Below are 18,001 nucleotides of genomic sequence, written 5' to 3'. Positions count from 1 at the left end.
CAGTGTTTATGAAAATCCAGAAGATTGTGCATACACAAAAGAACAACAGATTCTTGCTTGCTTTAACATTTTTACTCTTTTTTGATGTAACTTTTGAAAGAGTTATAACATAGAGTCCCAAAAGATATAGTGCAGCCTAACAGCTCCCTGCTGCAAAAGTGAATTTGATGAAATTCTGCTGGACACATGTTAAACCAACTACTGAGGATCAGAACCACACAAAAAGAAAAATCTTCCAGTAGCAATTTTTTTTTCATTTACTCAGCTACTGTACAGCCTATGATGACTTGTTTTCCTTTAGTTATATGAACAGTTTGACAGATTACTGTGACAAGGTTACTCTCAAATTGATAAAAGGTTTGATAGTGTCGGAACATTTGTCAGAAATGTCTCACATCACGTGTAATGGACTCTGCACTTCAAGCATCAATGGTATTCCAGTCTGCTGTTTTCTGTTTAGTGTGCAATGCACACCAACAAAAACACACAGCAGAAAGACAGAAAAAAAAGCAGGATTCATCAAACATCCCTGTGCTTTATCAAACTATTCTGATTAAGGGAGTTTTACTTCCTTAACACCCCTCACAAAATGAAATTAAATGAAAAACTTTACACATGACTTGAAGAGTGGCCTCTATTATGGGACTAAACCTGAAAATGGGATGGGCTGTGATAATGTACATAAACATCAGTGTTTACAGCATTTCCTGTGCTTCTGGCAGGGAAATATTGTGGGTTTAGAACATTATTCCTCAGCCTGCCAAATGTGAGACATTAGAAATGATAGTTGTACTGCTAACAGCCTTGTCCCATGCTAGGGCAGAGGAAATGGGTTCAGAAGGGCTCATTTTAGGCACTGGCAGCTAGCCTATGGGAACCAGTGGGCTGGACATAAGCCAGCTTTGGTGAATACTTCCCTTAAATACAGCTCTCCAAAAATATTCTACTACAAAATAATAATAGGGTTTCTAGATTGGAATTAAGGTTTTTACTTCATATCTTGCAGCAAACGATGCTGATATTAGGCTATGCAGGAAGCCTAGGAGCCAGCACCTTCTGCTCATTTGTAAATACCTGTTCACATGAAGATTTTAATGCCTGGTGAAGCCCCAGCCATGTAAGCTACAAAAGAGCTCTACAGAGGAAAACATTTCTGAGCAGAAAAATCCTTTTTGTTCATATAGCAGCAGACTGTTGGGTTTGGTTTTAGTGGGGTTTTTGGGGAGAAGGGTTGGGTTTGAGGGTTTTTTTTGGGAGTGGGGACAGAGATAGGAGCTTTAGACCTTTATCTACTTCCACTGTGTAATCACCTGCAAAGGTAAAGAAAATATCTTGCAATGTATTACCTAAAATCTATATATTGCTGTAATGAGCAAGAGTATCTGAGATTGCTTAAAACATCACTGGCAAGAGTATGAGCAAAAGTCAGATTAAAGCATTTCTCAGATCACACTGCAGCCTGAAAAGCAGTGGGGGGGAATGCACCACCACAGCAGCCAGTACAAATTGTTGTATTTTCATATGCTTAAGTTTCCCTACATTGTCTTTCACTTCTGCCTCAATAAATTCTTTTAATTTTCTGGGGAAAAAAAGAGTCAGAATAACTATCTGGTTTCTCCTCACTGACATTCAGCCAAAGGATAGAAAAATCAGCAAAATGAGTGTCAGCATTTTTCTTAAAGAGCATCTGTTCACACAGGAACCTCATGACAGCAAGACAAAGCCCTCTAATCTTGTATCAGATTAAGTTTAGTGGAGCACATTAAAAAAGTTTCCGCAGTGCTACAAGGAAGCTCTGAGATACTTGATTTGCACTTCCCATACGCAGACAAAGGGTAGGGACACACTCCCTGAACTTCATGATTCAAGTATCACTGCTCACACCACAGCCCCACAGCACAACTACAGCACTTAAGCACCAAAGGTGTGAGGCTCCTTTAGGAATAGTTAGTTCAGTCTTGATCAGCTGAAAGAGTTTATGTGAACTGGAGAAGGGTCAGACTGCAAGAAGATGTATCACAAAACAGCTTTTTGAAAGCAAACCAGCTTTTTGAACATCAGTAGACTACAGTCAATTTATACCTACTGAGGATCTGCCCCTCGAACTGGGATTATCTGTGACTGTCACGTGTCAGTGAATGGAGCTTCTACAAATGTTGGACAGGTACACTCACATTTCAGCTTGCATGAAACAGAAAACATCACCAGCACTATTCTCCTGTGAGCAGTGAGTCAGTTCTACCCCCAGAAGCTTTAATAGCAGAAAGTCACAGGGAAGAGCTTCAAGCTCACTCAGGTCTAAGTATCACTTCAGTAAGGCTGCTAGCTCCAGTCGTGGCCAGTCATGCCCACATAAAGAGTACACAGGGAAGTCTTTCAGGACTTTTAATCAAAATCAGAAAAGGCAGAATGTCATAAAATTGTAAAAACCCACTGAATTGCTACTCCTATTCCAAGCTTCAAAACATTTGGATTCAGGTCTGCAGATCAGCCCCAGACTGTTTCTTAATTTACCAGATTTCATTTATTGATATCTATTTGAAAGCCTGATTTTTGATGACAAAATACAGAGATGATGTTGTCTTTTGGAAAAGATGACTCTATGGCAAAAGCACTGCAGTTCTGCATCATAACAAGAGTGGACTTGCATTTTTCAAATTTCTCCTTGTGCTTATTTCAGCGCAAAAAAAAAAAAAAATAGTTATGCTAAATTCCACCATAGTGATCTCTGGCTGGAATCTCCAACTGGATTATTCCCCTCCCACATGCCAACAATAATAATCAAGACTTTGGAATTCCAATCAGGTTGTCATTCCATATTGTCCACTACATTTAGTCAAGAGAAGAAGGGTAGAAGAGTGCAACATTTTAGGAAGTAATTCTTTTGATGATGCATGAGGAGCAAAAAGCCCCTTTATGCCACCTCTTTGGTTTCAACACAAATAAAACACCATAAAACCAAACTTTATCAGTACAGTCTGCAAATATGACTCTCAAGATAACCAGGGAGTTAGAAGGTGCCACTTTCTACAGCATCATTTTTCTGTGGCACTGTAGTTAATTAGATGTTAATTATATGGCTACAAGGCCACCTTCAGTGGGTTTCATACTTCTCAATCTTTGAGCCCAGCAATGTGACACAGCAATCATAAAATGTGATAAATGATTGAGGGAGGAACACCCATGTTGTGTTGTGCACTGGGTTGTGATCCACAGATCATTATAACTGTAAAATCTGTCATTAGGGAGGTTTTCCTGCCATGCAAATTCTCCTTTTAACATAAGAAATCAACCATATTAGAGCAAACAAAAGTCAGTGTGAAGGCCCTCACCTCTCTTCCCCTAAACTCATCACCTGAAGGTTTTTAGCAGGCATTAATTAGCCGTTCAACTAAAGGAAAAACAGTCAACCTTCAAGGGCAGGAGGCTTCTGATGCCTTTTAGGGGCCACACAAATGTAAGCAGGAAGGCCAGCTCTGACATCTTCCTACAAAAGGCACTGAGTATGGGAAGGGCACTTACGGCTGGCACAGCTTGATAAGGTCCTGGTCGGTGGTGCCGGGTGGAAGGCCTCGAATGTACAGGTTGGTTTTACTCAACTGCTCTCCGCTGCTGTTGTTGCTGCTGTTGTTGCTGCTGTTTGTGCTGGGGCTGGGAGGAGCCATGGGGTGGGGAGCTGGTGCATAGGACTGCTGCAAACAGAGCAAAACAGAAAGGCTGTTACTGGAAAAGGCAAAATAGTGTGGCAGAAGTGTGTGCGTTACCTGGGTAAATCCAGAACTGTGCAATGCTTGTCCTGCCCTCCCTGACCATTCCAGCTGCCCACACCTATGGCACCTGTACCCACTCCAAGCAGCAATGCCTTGCAAATGCCAAACAGGACCAACCAACATTTCAGTTCAGCCATAGCTATGAAATGCCTTATTCTACAGTACTTTTTCATTTGGAATTAAAGTAGATAGATCACAAAACAAAGCTCTGAAATGACAGATACTCAAGGAGTAACTAGCAATAAAGAAAGAAATTAAACACAATCTGCTCTAAGAGTATGCTAAAACACAAATAAGAGTATCTAGCCAAAGGTACAGAAGTTGGTGCCAGAAGCCGAGCTAGTCTTTTCTAAACATGAGGAGCACCCAGTACATGCACAGTCAGGTGGCAGAGGGTTGGCTAGGCTGGGAGAGGAGAGAAATTCCAAAGCAGCTTGAAAACACTCTGTTGTTACGGATGTCTTTCGCAATAGAGAAACAGGGTTCGGAAAAGACGATCGGGCCAAGACCTTCTGCTCTCAAAATCATACCCACTTCTGAGCAACCACAAACCACATACAGCAACTGGGAAACATTGCTTAAGAAGGGAGGCATTCTCACAGGGAAAAACAGTATTCTCCCCTAACTCACTGGTAAATACATGCTGTGAAAAAAGACACCCACATGCTAGAAAAATTACCTAAACATCTCTGATCTGAGGCAACAACAGAGAATTTCAATTGCTGCAAACCTCCCTGGCTCTCTGACCACTGGAGTATTTTCTCATAGCTTGCCAGGAGAAAAAAGGAGCAATTGGAAGGAAGAGACCATTCTGTCACCACTGTGACCTATGCAGAAAAGCTGACATCTAGGGAAGAACTTGCAGGAGCTGGTGGATCCTGAGGACCAAGCTCCAGATGGGCAGTCACGGGAACTGCAGTCAGAGCTCCTGGAATGTAACTGCCTGCTGAGAGAGAGAAAATCCCATTTCCACAATGCAATCAGCACACTCTGCTAGCTTTATGTGTAGTGACAACAGCAGGTAAATGTTGGACCAATGCTAAGTTAACCATGCTATGCTAATGGACTAATAAAAGCAAAACATCTGCAATTTTCATTACAGCAGCAATGACACTTTAGTGACTTCTAATATGCTTGTTCTACTTTTAGGCCTTGAACAGAAAATACTGAAGTCTGTGAGTAATTCTGATCATGCTAATCAACTGCCCCTTTAATGTCAGTGACTCTACTTTAGTGCTTATAATTATGCATACACTAGATCACCGTCTTGGTAGATGCATGTTTCTAAATTAGTAGCTCTAAACTTTTTCAAATTAGTTCCTATGTTTAATCCCTTATTTAGCAGGAAAAAAGGTTGGAGACTATAAGGGGAGCATCAATGACAGGTGATGATCAGACATTTCAATGAACTGAAACACCACACTTGCCACTGATGCCTTTATTCCTGGCCTCCTCCTTCCTTCTTCCCAGTTTCTCCCATTTAAACCAGGAGAGAGGGAACATAGCTCCAAGTGTCAAGACATCAGAATTCCCCTGCAATCTCACCTGGTTTTAATGTGACTCAAGTAGGAGCCATTAAAAGAAAAAATACTGGTTTTTAGTGTGATCACCATGCTATCAAGTAATGACATTCACTCTCATCTCCAGTAAAAGAGAAAGGGCAATGAGCTCCTTTCCCCAAGTCTCTGCACAGATACTTTTGCTGACAATCAAGAGCACTTAATGCATACGGATCATATTTCTCTGCACACACATTTTATCACTGGGTAATCCCCACCCACTCGAGCTTCAATGTCATTCCCAGAAATAGAGAGTAGAAGCAGCAGCCTTGAGTACCAGCACAGGCACCACCTCAACTGAGATCCAACACTGGGGACACATCTTGGAAATCAGCTCTATGCCATGGCTGCAGCCCAGCTGGATTAGACTACAAGCAACGCTAACTGTATTATATATATAGGCACCTATATATTGTCATATCCTGTCTGAAAGCACAGATTTAAATCTCTGTGCACTGCATGGCCACGGAAGAAGCAGGTATGACTGTGTAAAACACATTAGGCTTTAATATATCAAAAGCCCAGGAAATATCCCATGGTAATCTTGCACATTTTGAGCATTGCTAAGTTTAAATAAAAAGCCAACAGAGGTCGAGGTTACATTCTAAAGCAGAAGCTTTACCTTACACATCCCAGATTACCATGCACACTGAATGCACGTAAATGACGTAAAGCAGTGAAAGATCTTCCCATAAGCCAATGAAGTGCTATGTACTTTAATTATTAATTGTTATTATTATATATGTCTTAGCAGGAGATAATGACTAAATGTCCTATTCTCACACCAACCTAATAAGCAAGAAAAAAAAAAAAAGTGGAAATTTACCTTTGAAATACAAAGAGCAATTTTCATTCTATTATAAGATCTTTATTCCTCACACAGAGGAAAACACTGGGGGCCTAATTCTAATTTAAGCTTAAGACATTTTATCCCTCTCAGCCAGCTGAAAGGGGATGTAGAACTGAACACAAAATACATTTACACCAATTTTGAGGCCACAGCCATTAAAAAAATAGAAAAAAAAGTCTTCAATATATAGAGAATGAGGCCATATGACAGGCTGTCCCTCAGTTAAGAGCTGCTCAGAGAACAGGCACACCACAGGCCTGGGTTCCCAGCAGTATCCTCAGAGATGCTTTAAGGATGGGCAGAGAGGCAGCCACACTCCACTTTAGGGGATGCTGATCTTCTCAGCCCAGCAAACACTGCTACACTTCAAACCCTCTTCACTAATAAATCTCAGCTATAGCAGCCCACAGTAATTTCCATGCATATCTAATACCCCAGAATACCATCTGCAGAAAGATTACAAAATTGCCTGTACTGAGGCTGATGACATCTTCTGGATGGTTGCCAGACTAAAAGCTTCAGGTCAGAAGAAAGCTTCCCGTTCTTGTTTCCTGAGCTGCTGAGTGCACGACTGATGGCAGAAGCACTGTGCCTCTAAATGAGCAAAGGATCTGGTTTGGTAATCTCCAAGTAATAAATGGAGTGAAAGAAATGACTGGCAACATAATGATGATCCCAGATATGGACCACAAGGTACAGGATCCTGGGCAATGCCAAAGTGGGGCACTCTCCAGGGCAGCTGCACACCTGGTGGCCGGAAATATTTTTTGTTTTGATGTTGGACCCCTCCATGAAAAGGGGAAAAGCACTTAACTTCTCTGCATCTAGAGCCAGAAGGAGCACCACTGTCAAGACTGGTTTGAAACATCCTGATACCAGCTGTAGAAACCTGGAAAAGTGGTTTTGCCATGACAACCAAGTACAGGACCTACACCTCTAAGAGAAAAAAAAAAAAAAAAAAAAAAAGGCAAAATCTAAATGTTTCACTTCAAGAGAGAGCTGGAATTCAGAGCTGGTTTTGCCATTAATTTTTCACATAGCCAATGCAACCAACTCATTTTTCAATTCTCATGCTTCATTATTCAGTGGAGAGTGTGTGGGGAATGAACTGGTTTGTAGATCATTCCAAGCAGCTTATTAATTTAGCATGGATGGCTAATAGGATTTGTTTTCATCTTTGAAAAATGAATGAAATTTCTCCTTTTTCATTATTTAAAAGTGAAAAAATTAATGTGCTAATTCTTATCCATTCTCAGGAATACACCCTTCTGCTTAAACCCTACTGTTCAATTCTTTGAAACAGTGTTCCGTGAAACTGTACACAGCTAAACATGAATAATGAGATACACCTTGGTGTTTCTAAGTAAATAACCTAGAAATGCTGAACCAGAAGCCTCTCAGATATTAAATGAGCAATGCTCCTCCTTTCAACATCCAACCTCCTTACACAAGAACAGTATTTATCTTTCCATGGCAACCAAGTACTCTTAGGTAGTTGCAAGCTTAGACTAAAGTATTTTCTTTCCAAAGCAAAACACTACTTAAAAAGACAAATTTCAAATATTTTTCACATACAATTCCTTTTGGATGGGAATCACAGGCCCCAGATGCCAAGTTGTAGAGTCTGCTTTATTAGCAGCAGCTGGCTCCTTGGCAGGCTTCTGAGGCGGTCGGGCTTGTGGTTTTGGAGTGGCCTCAGAGCCTAGGATGCAGCTGGACAGCTATGCTAATGGACCAGCCAATTTGTTTGTAGTCACCTTTGGCTATCCCAGATTTGTACTGTTTTATCCACTTGAAAGGGAGGTCTTGGAAAGATTCCCTATTAACACCGACATGTTGACTTTTCCTATCATAGTCCATATTTTATATGAAAAAATGAGTACAACACACAGTCCTACATTAAAACATGTGTTGTTTAAGCAATTGTGAACACACACTATCCATTTCACTCTGAATGGAGTGTTTTCCAGCTGCTAGATTCATCTAAGTGCCCAATTACAACACAATTCCCTTCTCTCCCAATTGAGAAAAATAAAATAAGACAAAGTAAATACAAATAAATTGTGCAAATACCACTTTACAGCTCACATTAGGAAAACACTGTTCTCTCTATACCCTACTGTACGAAGGAGTAATTTTTGTGAGCTGGAGAGCTCTTACTAGTCAATTATAGAGAAGATGAGAGGATGCCACCAAGTTTTAGTCTGTTGATGGGATTTTGGAGCTGAGTGAACAGAAAATCTCCTATTAGGCAAAAGACAATCATCACAGCTGAAGAGAAAGCAGAGCAGAAAGGGAAATACAGGGGAAAAGAAGCATAGATCAAAGTAACAGCAGCTCTGCTGCCTTTGGTTTCTCCCTCAGTGAGGAACAGCACCTGAAGGTAAGCTCCATTTGCCATCCATGGACAGGTGGAACAGAAAAGTGAATAAAAAATGAACATCTAAGCGGGCAACACAGACACCTCATTTTAGAAAGGCTGCAGTCAATGGAACTCCAGCTATAATTTTCTTCCCAAGTCTGTAGGGCATTCCTTGCTCTTGCAGAATCCAGCCATGACTATTGCCTGTCTCCCATCTGGCCAATGAAGGCCTGGAAGACAGAGCTTCTTTTGGATTCTTCTCTACATATATAAGAGAAAATCAACAGATGTAAAAGAGTCTGAGTTTTCTAACCCCTCTGCATAGTAGCAAAGCTTCCCAGACTGTTTCTGTAGAAGCACCAGCTCACCTCTTGGCAGCATTTTCAATTTGTAAAGGAATGGCATGTGAAAACGTGAGTAAACTCTGAAGATGAACACAGACAATAAGGTTCAAAGTCTATTCCCTCACAGTTCTTTCAATCAAGAAAACCAGAACACACCTCAGGAGGATTTTGATTTCTCTGAATTCCTTCCAAGGCCTTTAAAAGTGATTTGCTGGATACAAGAAGCCCAGTGAGTGATAGCTGCTGGGTTATACTCTCTGTACCACAAAATCACTGTGCCACTCCAAGCAAGTCATTTAAGTTCCTTACATCTCAGTTTACTAATCTGTAATGATTCTTCATTATACCTTCCTAAAGCATATATAATGCTCTGTGATTACTGGATGAAAGACACTTCTAGGAATTACAATATTACTTAAAGATGGGGAAAATGTTATTAAAGTCTAACTTAATAACTAAACCTAATTCTTTTGCAGATAAAAATGATTTCTGCCTACAATGATTTTGCTATTTTGTATCTAAACTGACTGAATGAAATAATTTAAAATCATAAAATACCAATTAAATAATTTTCTCATTAATAATATTTTTTAATTTAGAAACAAACTTAGAATTATGTGTTCACAGGACTATTGTGATTTTAATGTACGTTTTGAACTCACTTTATTCCAAATGATATCTTTATTACACGGGAAAAAGGTGTAATTGTGTTTTGCTTAGCCTTTCATTTCGCACAGGAAAAAAAAAAAGGTCACTTGGAGAAAATGGAAATTATGAAAAAAGCCCCAACCTAGTCCTCCAACAGACACAGTAGTCATTTAACAGTCAGATTGAAACTGGGATTTGATTGATCAGTAAAATACTTTGAGATCTTTGCTTCACAGACAAAGCTGTTGAAATCAGTAGGCTAAGTACTCTGGAGGCCTACAATTCCCTTGAACCCAGCACAAAGCATTAAAGATCTATAGAATGAAAGAACAAGGAAAATTTGGCTCAATTTTCTCTATTCCAAAATAATTTTCTTCCAAGTCATGACTGTGCAGAATTTAGCATTTTATAAATATTTTACAGGTAGACAATACAGAGAAATCAAGGCATCCACAGGAAGAGGAAGAAGTTCTTTATTGACCATTACCCACAAAGTAGGTCTCATTTTATAGAGTTTTCTGAGTTAAAACCAACCAATAAAGCAAAGAAAAAGCTCCAGCAATTCACTGTTCTGACTGTCTTCAAGAGCACTGAGAGTTTAGCAGTCATTAGCCAGGGTGACATACACTAGAAGCCTGAAAATCTCCTCACTAATCATAATATCTCCTACTTCCAGTCAGACTGAAATAGTCTGCACTACCACCATTATCAACAGGAAATTTGAAAAGCTAATTGGTTGGGTGTAAAGTAGCTTATTTTGAAGTATGATGAAGTCAAAATAATAAAGTGGATTAGAGAATATTTCATTAGGAGAGTCTGAAGATCATCTCACCTGAGGATGAATGAGCTCCAGCAAAAACCAGTCCAAGACAAGGGAAGGGCACAGAAATTAGAAGCATTATTTTCAGGTGGAGAATACCCTGGCCATCACTGCCTGCCTGGGTTTTGGTCACTGAATAGATGTAACAGATGCTGCAGAGCTGCCAGCTCTAGCTCTTCCCCTTCTCCTGCCCACATATTGTTACACCACATTTTGGAGCTACTCATCCCTCATAAGCAATTTTCTGTTAATCTATAGACTACCTGTACTTTGGGTCTTAAACATGGTGACTTCTCTGAACTTAGGGCTTCTTATGTCCAGCCAGGAGGGCAAAATTTAGTCCCTCGCATTAAAAAGCCAAAAAACTAGCAATAAGAGCTGTGTCATCAAATAAACATTTTCCAGAGTGGAAAATAACCTTCACAGCCTTGTCTCCTCCCATTTATTTCATGGCAGGAGGCTCCCATAACAGAATATTCCTGAGGCATTATTTATTTCCCCACAAGGGAGAAGAAGAATTCTTTCTATAGATAAAGTATTTTGGCACTTTGGCAAACTCGTAAACAATAGCCTATATCCTTTGACATAAATTACTGTTATTGCTTCATTATCCAATCCATTCATATTTTATTGATGCACTGAGACTAAATGTGAACAGACTTTAGATCTTAAAATTACTAAATCTGGGCAATCTGGACAATAAAACATTGCAATTCCTCTAATAAGAATATTTTAGAGAACAGATCAAAATATGATGGCAATTACTGTTTCTGATACAACAACTCTGTGGTTTAAAAAAAAAGGGGGTGGGAATAACAAATTCAAGAAGAAATTATTGTTTGTGTTTACATTTCCACATATCCAGTTTTGGGGCTACAATGAGCTGTCGGTCCATTTGAAGGTTAAGAAAAAAAATGCAAGAGGCTGATACTTTACTTTCCAAAGATTTGCAAGAACAAACACATATTTGGTTCTGAGAAACTAAATTTACTCTCTGGGTATTTGTTTACATGTGGCAGCCTAAAAGCATCTTGGAAATGAGATGCAGCAGGCACGTGCTGCATTGCATTGTTTTTCTGCACACAGTCCACACATACCCCAGCATCAACACTACTGTGAGAACCTGGCTGCAAAAGAAGCACCCCCAACATAAACCTGAATTTACAGCACAGAACAAAACTAAATGTCGATATCATCTCTTTCCTCTCAACTGGAGAATTTGGCAAGCAGAGATCAGAAGCAGATGTGTTTTCATTCTGCAGAAAGAAAGCCCAACCAAAAAGGTTTTTCAAGATTCAACCGAGTTTCCTAAGTTTATCTTTCTTATAGAAGAATTAAGCAGGAAATCTGCCACTGTTGACATAAGCACTGTTGGGATGGAGGATTCAGGGATGGCAGAGCTCCCCAGGAATGTTGCTCATCATCTCCCCATGTTACCACAATGATCTTTTCTGGATGTGCTGGGGAAGCTCTGCCTCCTCCACCCAGTATATATAAGGATGAGTTGTGCCTCCCGTCCTGTGGCCAAAAGAATCCATGGAATGCAGAGTTTGGGAAAGGCTTTTCCTTTCCACAGCAGCGTGGCATCATCACCACAGAATTTGGGGCATTTCACAATAGCCAGAGTTCATGTTTTCTTTGAGACCCCTCGAGCTACAGTAACACACTGGTCCCAGGCAGGGTGCCAGAGGATGCCCACACAAGATATGAGCCCTCACAAACCTCACCACATTTTTGCTTCCAGTACAAACTCATCCAGCACATTCATCACAGAAAACAGCTTTTAAAAAATTGCCCATTCAAGTCATTACAGTTCATACATAATTCCTCACTTAGGAAGAGTACACAACCAACCTTGTGAGACCAATGTATGTAATGACATTTATAGGAGAGCCAGAATACCTTCCCAAGAGTAAGCTGATATAGTGGGGGTAAGAATTTAAGTCTAGGTTAAGGTGTCAGCCTATGGACATAGCTGGCCAAGGTGGTGCCAGTCACCTTCATGCTTCTGACAGCCCTGAATACTGTACCAAAAAAAGGCTAAGGGAGGCAGAGAAGCTGGGGTAGGGCTCACTGGGGGTGTGAAACCCCACATTAAGAACCTCTCTGTCCCATTCCAGATACTCCTCTACATTCTTAAAACCAGTCGACGCGTAACAGAGAGAACTTCATAATGAAGTCACAATTATTTATACATGATCTGAGATACTGTTTGGGACCATGGAAAGACTGAAGGAATAGTACTCTCTCTGTAAGCCTTAACTTGGTGGGGAGGTGAATTCCAAGCCTCCTTTAGGTCAAAATGCACTTGGAGCATCACATGACTGGCATCCCAGGAGCACACAAAACATTATGGACATGGGAAGGTGAGCATGATATGCCAGGAGCATTCTGAGATGTCCACTATGAGCTTTAAATAATTTGCTACAGAAGATGAATAAGCACTCTCAACTTTGTTACTGCAGATTCTGATACCTTATCAAATCTCTATTTTCTTTAGATTTCATGCGGCAGACTTGGTCGGTAGTATGGGAAAAGCTGTTTAATTTTATTTGATTTAACAAGTATCTAATATAACATACAATTAAAACATCTTCCAGATATCAATCAAATCTACTTGAGGCAAAATCTACTAAATAAACTGAATAATTAATGCAAAAAATAGAGAACTTCTTTATTCTATTTTTGGAATTTTCAGACAAACACAATTTACTGACAGACTTTTTTTTTCCTTAAAATTCAGTTTTCTGTAGATTTTATTGATTTTGAGAATGAACTTAAGCATGCTGAGAGTGAATACAAAACCCCAACACTTTTGGGATCTATGAAACAAAATATTGCCATACTTTTGTTTCTACTCATACTCTTATAAATAAGTCATATGTACCTTAGGTCAAATTGGAGCCTGAGCACTAAACTCTCAAGATACACCCTATATTCACACCAAATGCAGACTGAGGCAAAGGTGCTCAGTGATCAGCCCACTCACTGGGGTATTTGGCCACCTGAGTCGATGCCACAGCAGTTAATGCCCAGCATGCTCTTTGTGGCCATGACTTGAGGTGCTGGAACTGCAGGACTACTGAATTATGGAAATTTTGTAATACTCAGAGTCACTGAAAGAGGTCAACTAGTTTTTGCAGCTAGTGAGATTCTGGCATGTTTTTCCTACAAGGCAAATAAAAACAACAGAGCTTTTTTTGAAAGGTAAAAATAATTTCAGAATGCTGATTTGGCTTCAAAAACAGTGAATCTGAATATAGATAAACCTGGCCAGCTGCTTAGATATGCAAAGGACCCATCACCTTTAAAATTGCAATCTAATATTATTCAGTCCTTTCCCATCTAATTCCTACTTCTTTCTTCAATGTTTCCCCTACCTCTGATTTTAAGCAGTTCTCAGAGCAGGGGGGAAGAAATTTAAAAGCTCTACATTTACTATGGCCTAAGTTCTCAGTCCTTTCCTGTTTTTTCAACAACAGATTGTGCCACTGTGCTTGTCCGAAGTTTCAAATGTCATTTGACTCATGCACTCAGAAATGTTGACTCAATTAAGATATCCACACAAAACTCACTTTCAGTTTGCTAAAGGCAACCTGCTCTCTTTTTTCTGATACGCTTAGGATGTCTCATAGTGCAGACATTTGACTTCAATGCAACAACTTGCTTTTTCTCATTTCCCCAAAATCATCACTATTTTCTGCTAGATGTTGTGGCACAATGGGCCAAGTGTCTTGCTAACAGGCACAGACTCAGCTGAAGATGCTCTGCCTAAACCATTTTGGGCTCTGTGCCATGTGCTTTTTCCATACCATGCAAAGTGACAATACGAAGATCCTGAACTTCTGCGCTCAGAGGTGAAGAGCTTTGCAATGTGGGGACGCAGCTGCTTCGTTACGCATCTGTGTCAAACCCAACGCGCCACTAATTGGGATAATGAGCTACTCCTGTTGCAAGCAATAGGCATTCAGAGCAACAGGGTACATATGCTAAATTCCTGAAACAAGTCACCATCTCTATTTACTGTTTTTCATCCAAATGATATATTTCCTGACAAACAAAGGCTTAAATTTCCTTCTGCACTGCAGCATTGCCTCCAATTTCTTCTGTTAGCTTTCTGGCTTTTTGACCTTTTAATATTCTTCATTCACGCATGATTTATTTTTTAAGTCAGCATTTTTTTCCTCTGGAAAGAATATGTATTTGAAGTAATTTCAAATGTTAAATCAGGATAAGCAAAGGAAGAAAGAAAATCTCCTTAATACATTTTCTTTATAAATGTTGTACCATGCTTTAGAATAGAAGCTTGAAGAATTATAGCATGTAATAATAAGGTTTATATTTCAAATCAGATACATATAAATATTCTAAGTCTTAATACCACTTAATGCCTCTGTCATAGGCTCATATGCACAAAAAGCTGGGGGGGAAAAAAAGGTTAAGGTTCAAATCTAAAATGAAAAATTATTTACATTAGAAAAACCAAACCAGAATGGGGAAGAGTGGCAACTACAATACTTTTAGCAAGTATTGCAACTTTTCTAATAAAAACACACAGTGTTACCAACTGAAGCAGAAAGATAAATTCATTAGGAATACCAGTTTGTCTACAGGAGTGTTGGCAGCAAAAGGAAAACTAAAGAAAAGATGTGCCCACTGCTCAATAGGACAGGGGACAAGTGACAAAGGACAGATGAAAACACTTGGTGCTTTCTTTGCCTCTGTCTCCACTGGCAAGGTCTGCTGCTAGTCCTCTTGGCTTTCTTCTCCTAGTAGTAGGGCCTGGGGTGAGAAATGCTGCTGAAGAAGAGGAGCATTAAGTTAGAAACTACTCCAGGAAGCCAGTGAGGGGTTACTGAACACAGCCTGTAAGGGAGCCAGCCAGGGTCACCAGAGGCTGCTCTCTCTTTTCTTTGAAAGGCCACAGCAACTCTTCAGAAGAGGGAGGATTGGGGGATCATCAGGCTGGCCAAAACCTAGCCTAACTAAAGAGAAAAGCCTCGTAGGTGCTGTGTCTAAACATGTGAGGGACAAGAGCATCCCCAGGGATGAGCAAGGGGCAAACTACACTTGGCCACCTGGCTCAACTTCTGTGCTGGGACAAGCAGCTCCACAGATCAGGGGAGAGTGGTGGATGTTGCTCACCTTGACTTTAGCAAGGCTTTCAATGTGGCACTGTCACAACAAACTGGAGGACAGGAGGGAGTGCACCCTCACCAACACTGCAAGTAACACCAAGTTGGGGGGAGCAGTTGGACAACTACAGATAAGGGCTGTCTGAAAATATTATTTTCAGTATATCCAAGGCTACAGAAAGAACTACTCAGCACAAAACTCCTTCACCTCACGCATTTTGTATGCTAAAAGCTCTCCAAGTTTACTTACAGAACAAATGACTACTAAGTGATTTGTGCAGGTACATCCTATAATCAAATTCAACTGCACAAAAAGGATTTACTAAAACTGAGACATCTGAACTTTATTCCTTTGCTATGCTTTGACCTCAAATTTAGTTCATTTGCTAAAGTCATTATTAAACAACAATGTTCCACACAGATTTCAACAGCAGTAGTATTTACATTAATGCAATATCCCTGGATTAAAGGAATTAGAAATACTGAATATCCTATTCCTCAGCTTCTTAGAAGATCTACAGTGTAGAGTAGGGAAACACTCTCTAAGAAAAAGCAGCACTAATTTAAGGTCATTCTGGTTCTCAATCATTTGAAATTAAATAAACTGAAAAGTCTTTAAAAATCTCTGAGACTAAAAGTTACACAGTTAATGCCACTACCAGTTGCCATCAGATAATCAAAGTTCAGTCTGGGTAAGGCTTTAAATTACATGTATCCATAATTATAAGAAATTGTAGGTTTTTTGGTTTTTTTTTTAATCATCTTCTTAAAATGGTGAAGGGACTCTGACTCCCTCAGTCACATCAAGGCACAGGTTCCAATGGGCAGCATACTTGTTCCAGGTGCACAGAGCATCTAGGCTCAATATCAGACACAAAGTGTCGCACACAATCCGTCTAAAGGGCTAACTTAAACTTAAGCCTCAGGTTTGGGGAATTTGATCCAAGAAAACTTGAAAATCATCTGCAATGGGACACTGAAAGACAGCAGAAAAATCCTGCAGGTCTTCCAGGTGGGTGTGAGGACAGCTGCAGGATTGAGTCCTAGTTACAATGAAGCAAACTATCACCACAACCAGCAAAGCCTGGGGTCTTGTGGAAAGCACAACATATCCAATCGTGTTTAAATGACCACGTGCCAATGACTGCTCACAGAGGATCCAAATTCAGGCTCATGAAGAATTCCAATATTTCCTAAATTCTGACTCTTTGACTATATAATCTAAATCTTCCCTGACAGAATTAACAGAGCATGATAAAAGGAGCTGAGACTTAGTTTCTGTAAGAAACAACCCATTTGGGAAAACAAAAGACCTACCCAGCAAAAAGACTTACATTTGGGTGATGCTAATAACAGGTGGCAACATCTTAGGAAATGGCATGAGAAATGCAAGCAGAGAGTAAATATCCCCAGAACACTTTTCACTTTGCTACCAGATGTTGTACACAGATCATCATCCTACATCTTCTGTGATTTGACCCATTAGACTTTAGTCCTCTAAAAACCTCCTAGTGGGAATCAATTTTAGAATTAAATTTTATATTAAAGAAAAAACAATCCTTGTGTTTTAAATCTGCCCCCAAAAAAGTGCAATTGATACTGCTTGTTCCCACTCTTGTTTTACAAGAAAAATTTTGCCGTGGGTTCTTTTTTCCCCCTTCTTCCTTCCATTCAGAACATTTTATGTGAAACATTTTATCCCATGCCTTATGTGGACAATCCTCAAAAACACGAGGAAGTAGCAGCCACACAGCCAGGGGGATTGCTATCACATCTTTTGCAAGTAAATAACTTTCACTGTTAACATGATGATGCGTTTGACACAATACAGAGACAGACTATTAAAAGCACTGGATGTTTTTAACACACTTTTAAAAACAAATGTCTATATTTAAAAATATTTTTTCACAGGGATTTCTCTTAAAAGAAAAAAAACAGGAAATCCTAGACAAAAGGTATATTAATACTCTTAATTCCGGTGGTGTTAAATATCTGTGTTATCCCTCATATGCCTAATTTTTTCTTTTGCAATGGCTTGCCACTAAATTTCCTTTTGTGAACCCTGGGCTAATAAGTTCTTGCCAGGCAAGAAGTCTTTCAATGACAGAAACAACCTCTTATCAGGCTATTACATGTTTCACTGAGGTCCATTTACCATTGCAATTCCCCCATCCTACCACACCCAACAGATGAAATGCTGCTGCAGAGGAAGAAATAGATACAGCATCAGGGCACCTCTGGGAAGGACCATGCCACAGCTTTTGGCTGCCGAACAGAGCCCAGGTTTCCATGTTCCCATCTCAGATCTTGAGACCTTACCCTGCTGTACACATCTGGAACAGCCCCTATAGACAGCAGACCATTGAGGATCCACTGGTCTGGCAAGGAAGACACAATTTAAAAGTTCCTTTGCAGGCTGTATACTCAGGGCTTCTGAGCACAAGTGGTCTCCTGACATCTTCTACCCTTTCTTTCCCTTTCCCCTTCTAAAGATCATCAGCCACATAAAGATG

The 18,001-nt window shown here is 40.0% G+C and overlaps 1 protein-coding gene across 4 annotated transcripts in view; it reads right to left on the bottom strand.

The window, feature by feature from the left end:
- RBMS3 (RNA binding motif single stranded interacting protein 3) overlaps positions 1-18,001 on the bottom strand; it is a 702,347-nt gene that overhangs the window by 342,709 nt on the left and 341,637 nt on the right. For all 4 annotated transcript variants that reach the window (XM_030232505.2, XM_030232511.2, XM_030232509.2 and 1 more), the window contains one exon: positions 3,523-3,692. In XM_030232505.2, the coding sequence (XP_030088365.1) occupies positions 3,523-3,692 (170 nt within the window). The remainder of the gene's footprint in view (positions 1-3,522; positions 3,693-18,001) is intronic.

Source organism: Serinus canaria, chromosome 2 (assembly GCF_022539315.1).
Source record: "Serinus canaria isolate serCan28SL12 chromosome 2, serCan2020, whole genome shotgun sequence".
Classification (NCBI taxonomy): domain Eukaryota; kingdom Metazoa; phylum Chordata; class Aves; order Passeriformes; family Fringillidae; genus Serinus; species Serinus canaria.
The sequence above is the reverse complement of the archived record's forward strand: the minus strand, read 5'-3'. Positions and strand labels throughout refer to the sequence as shown.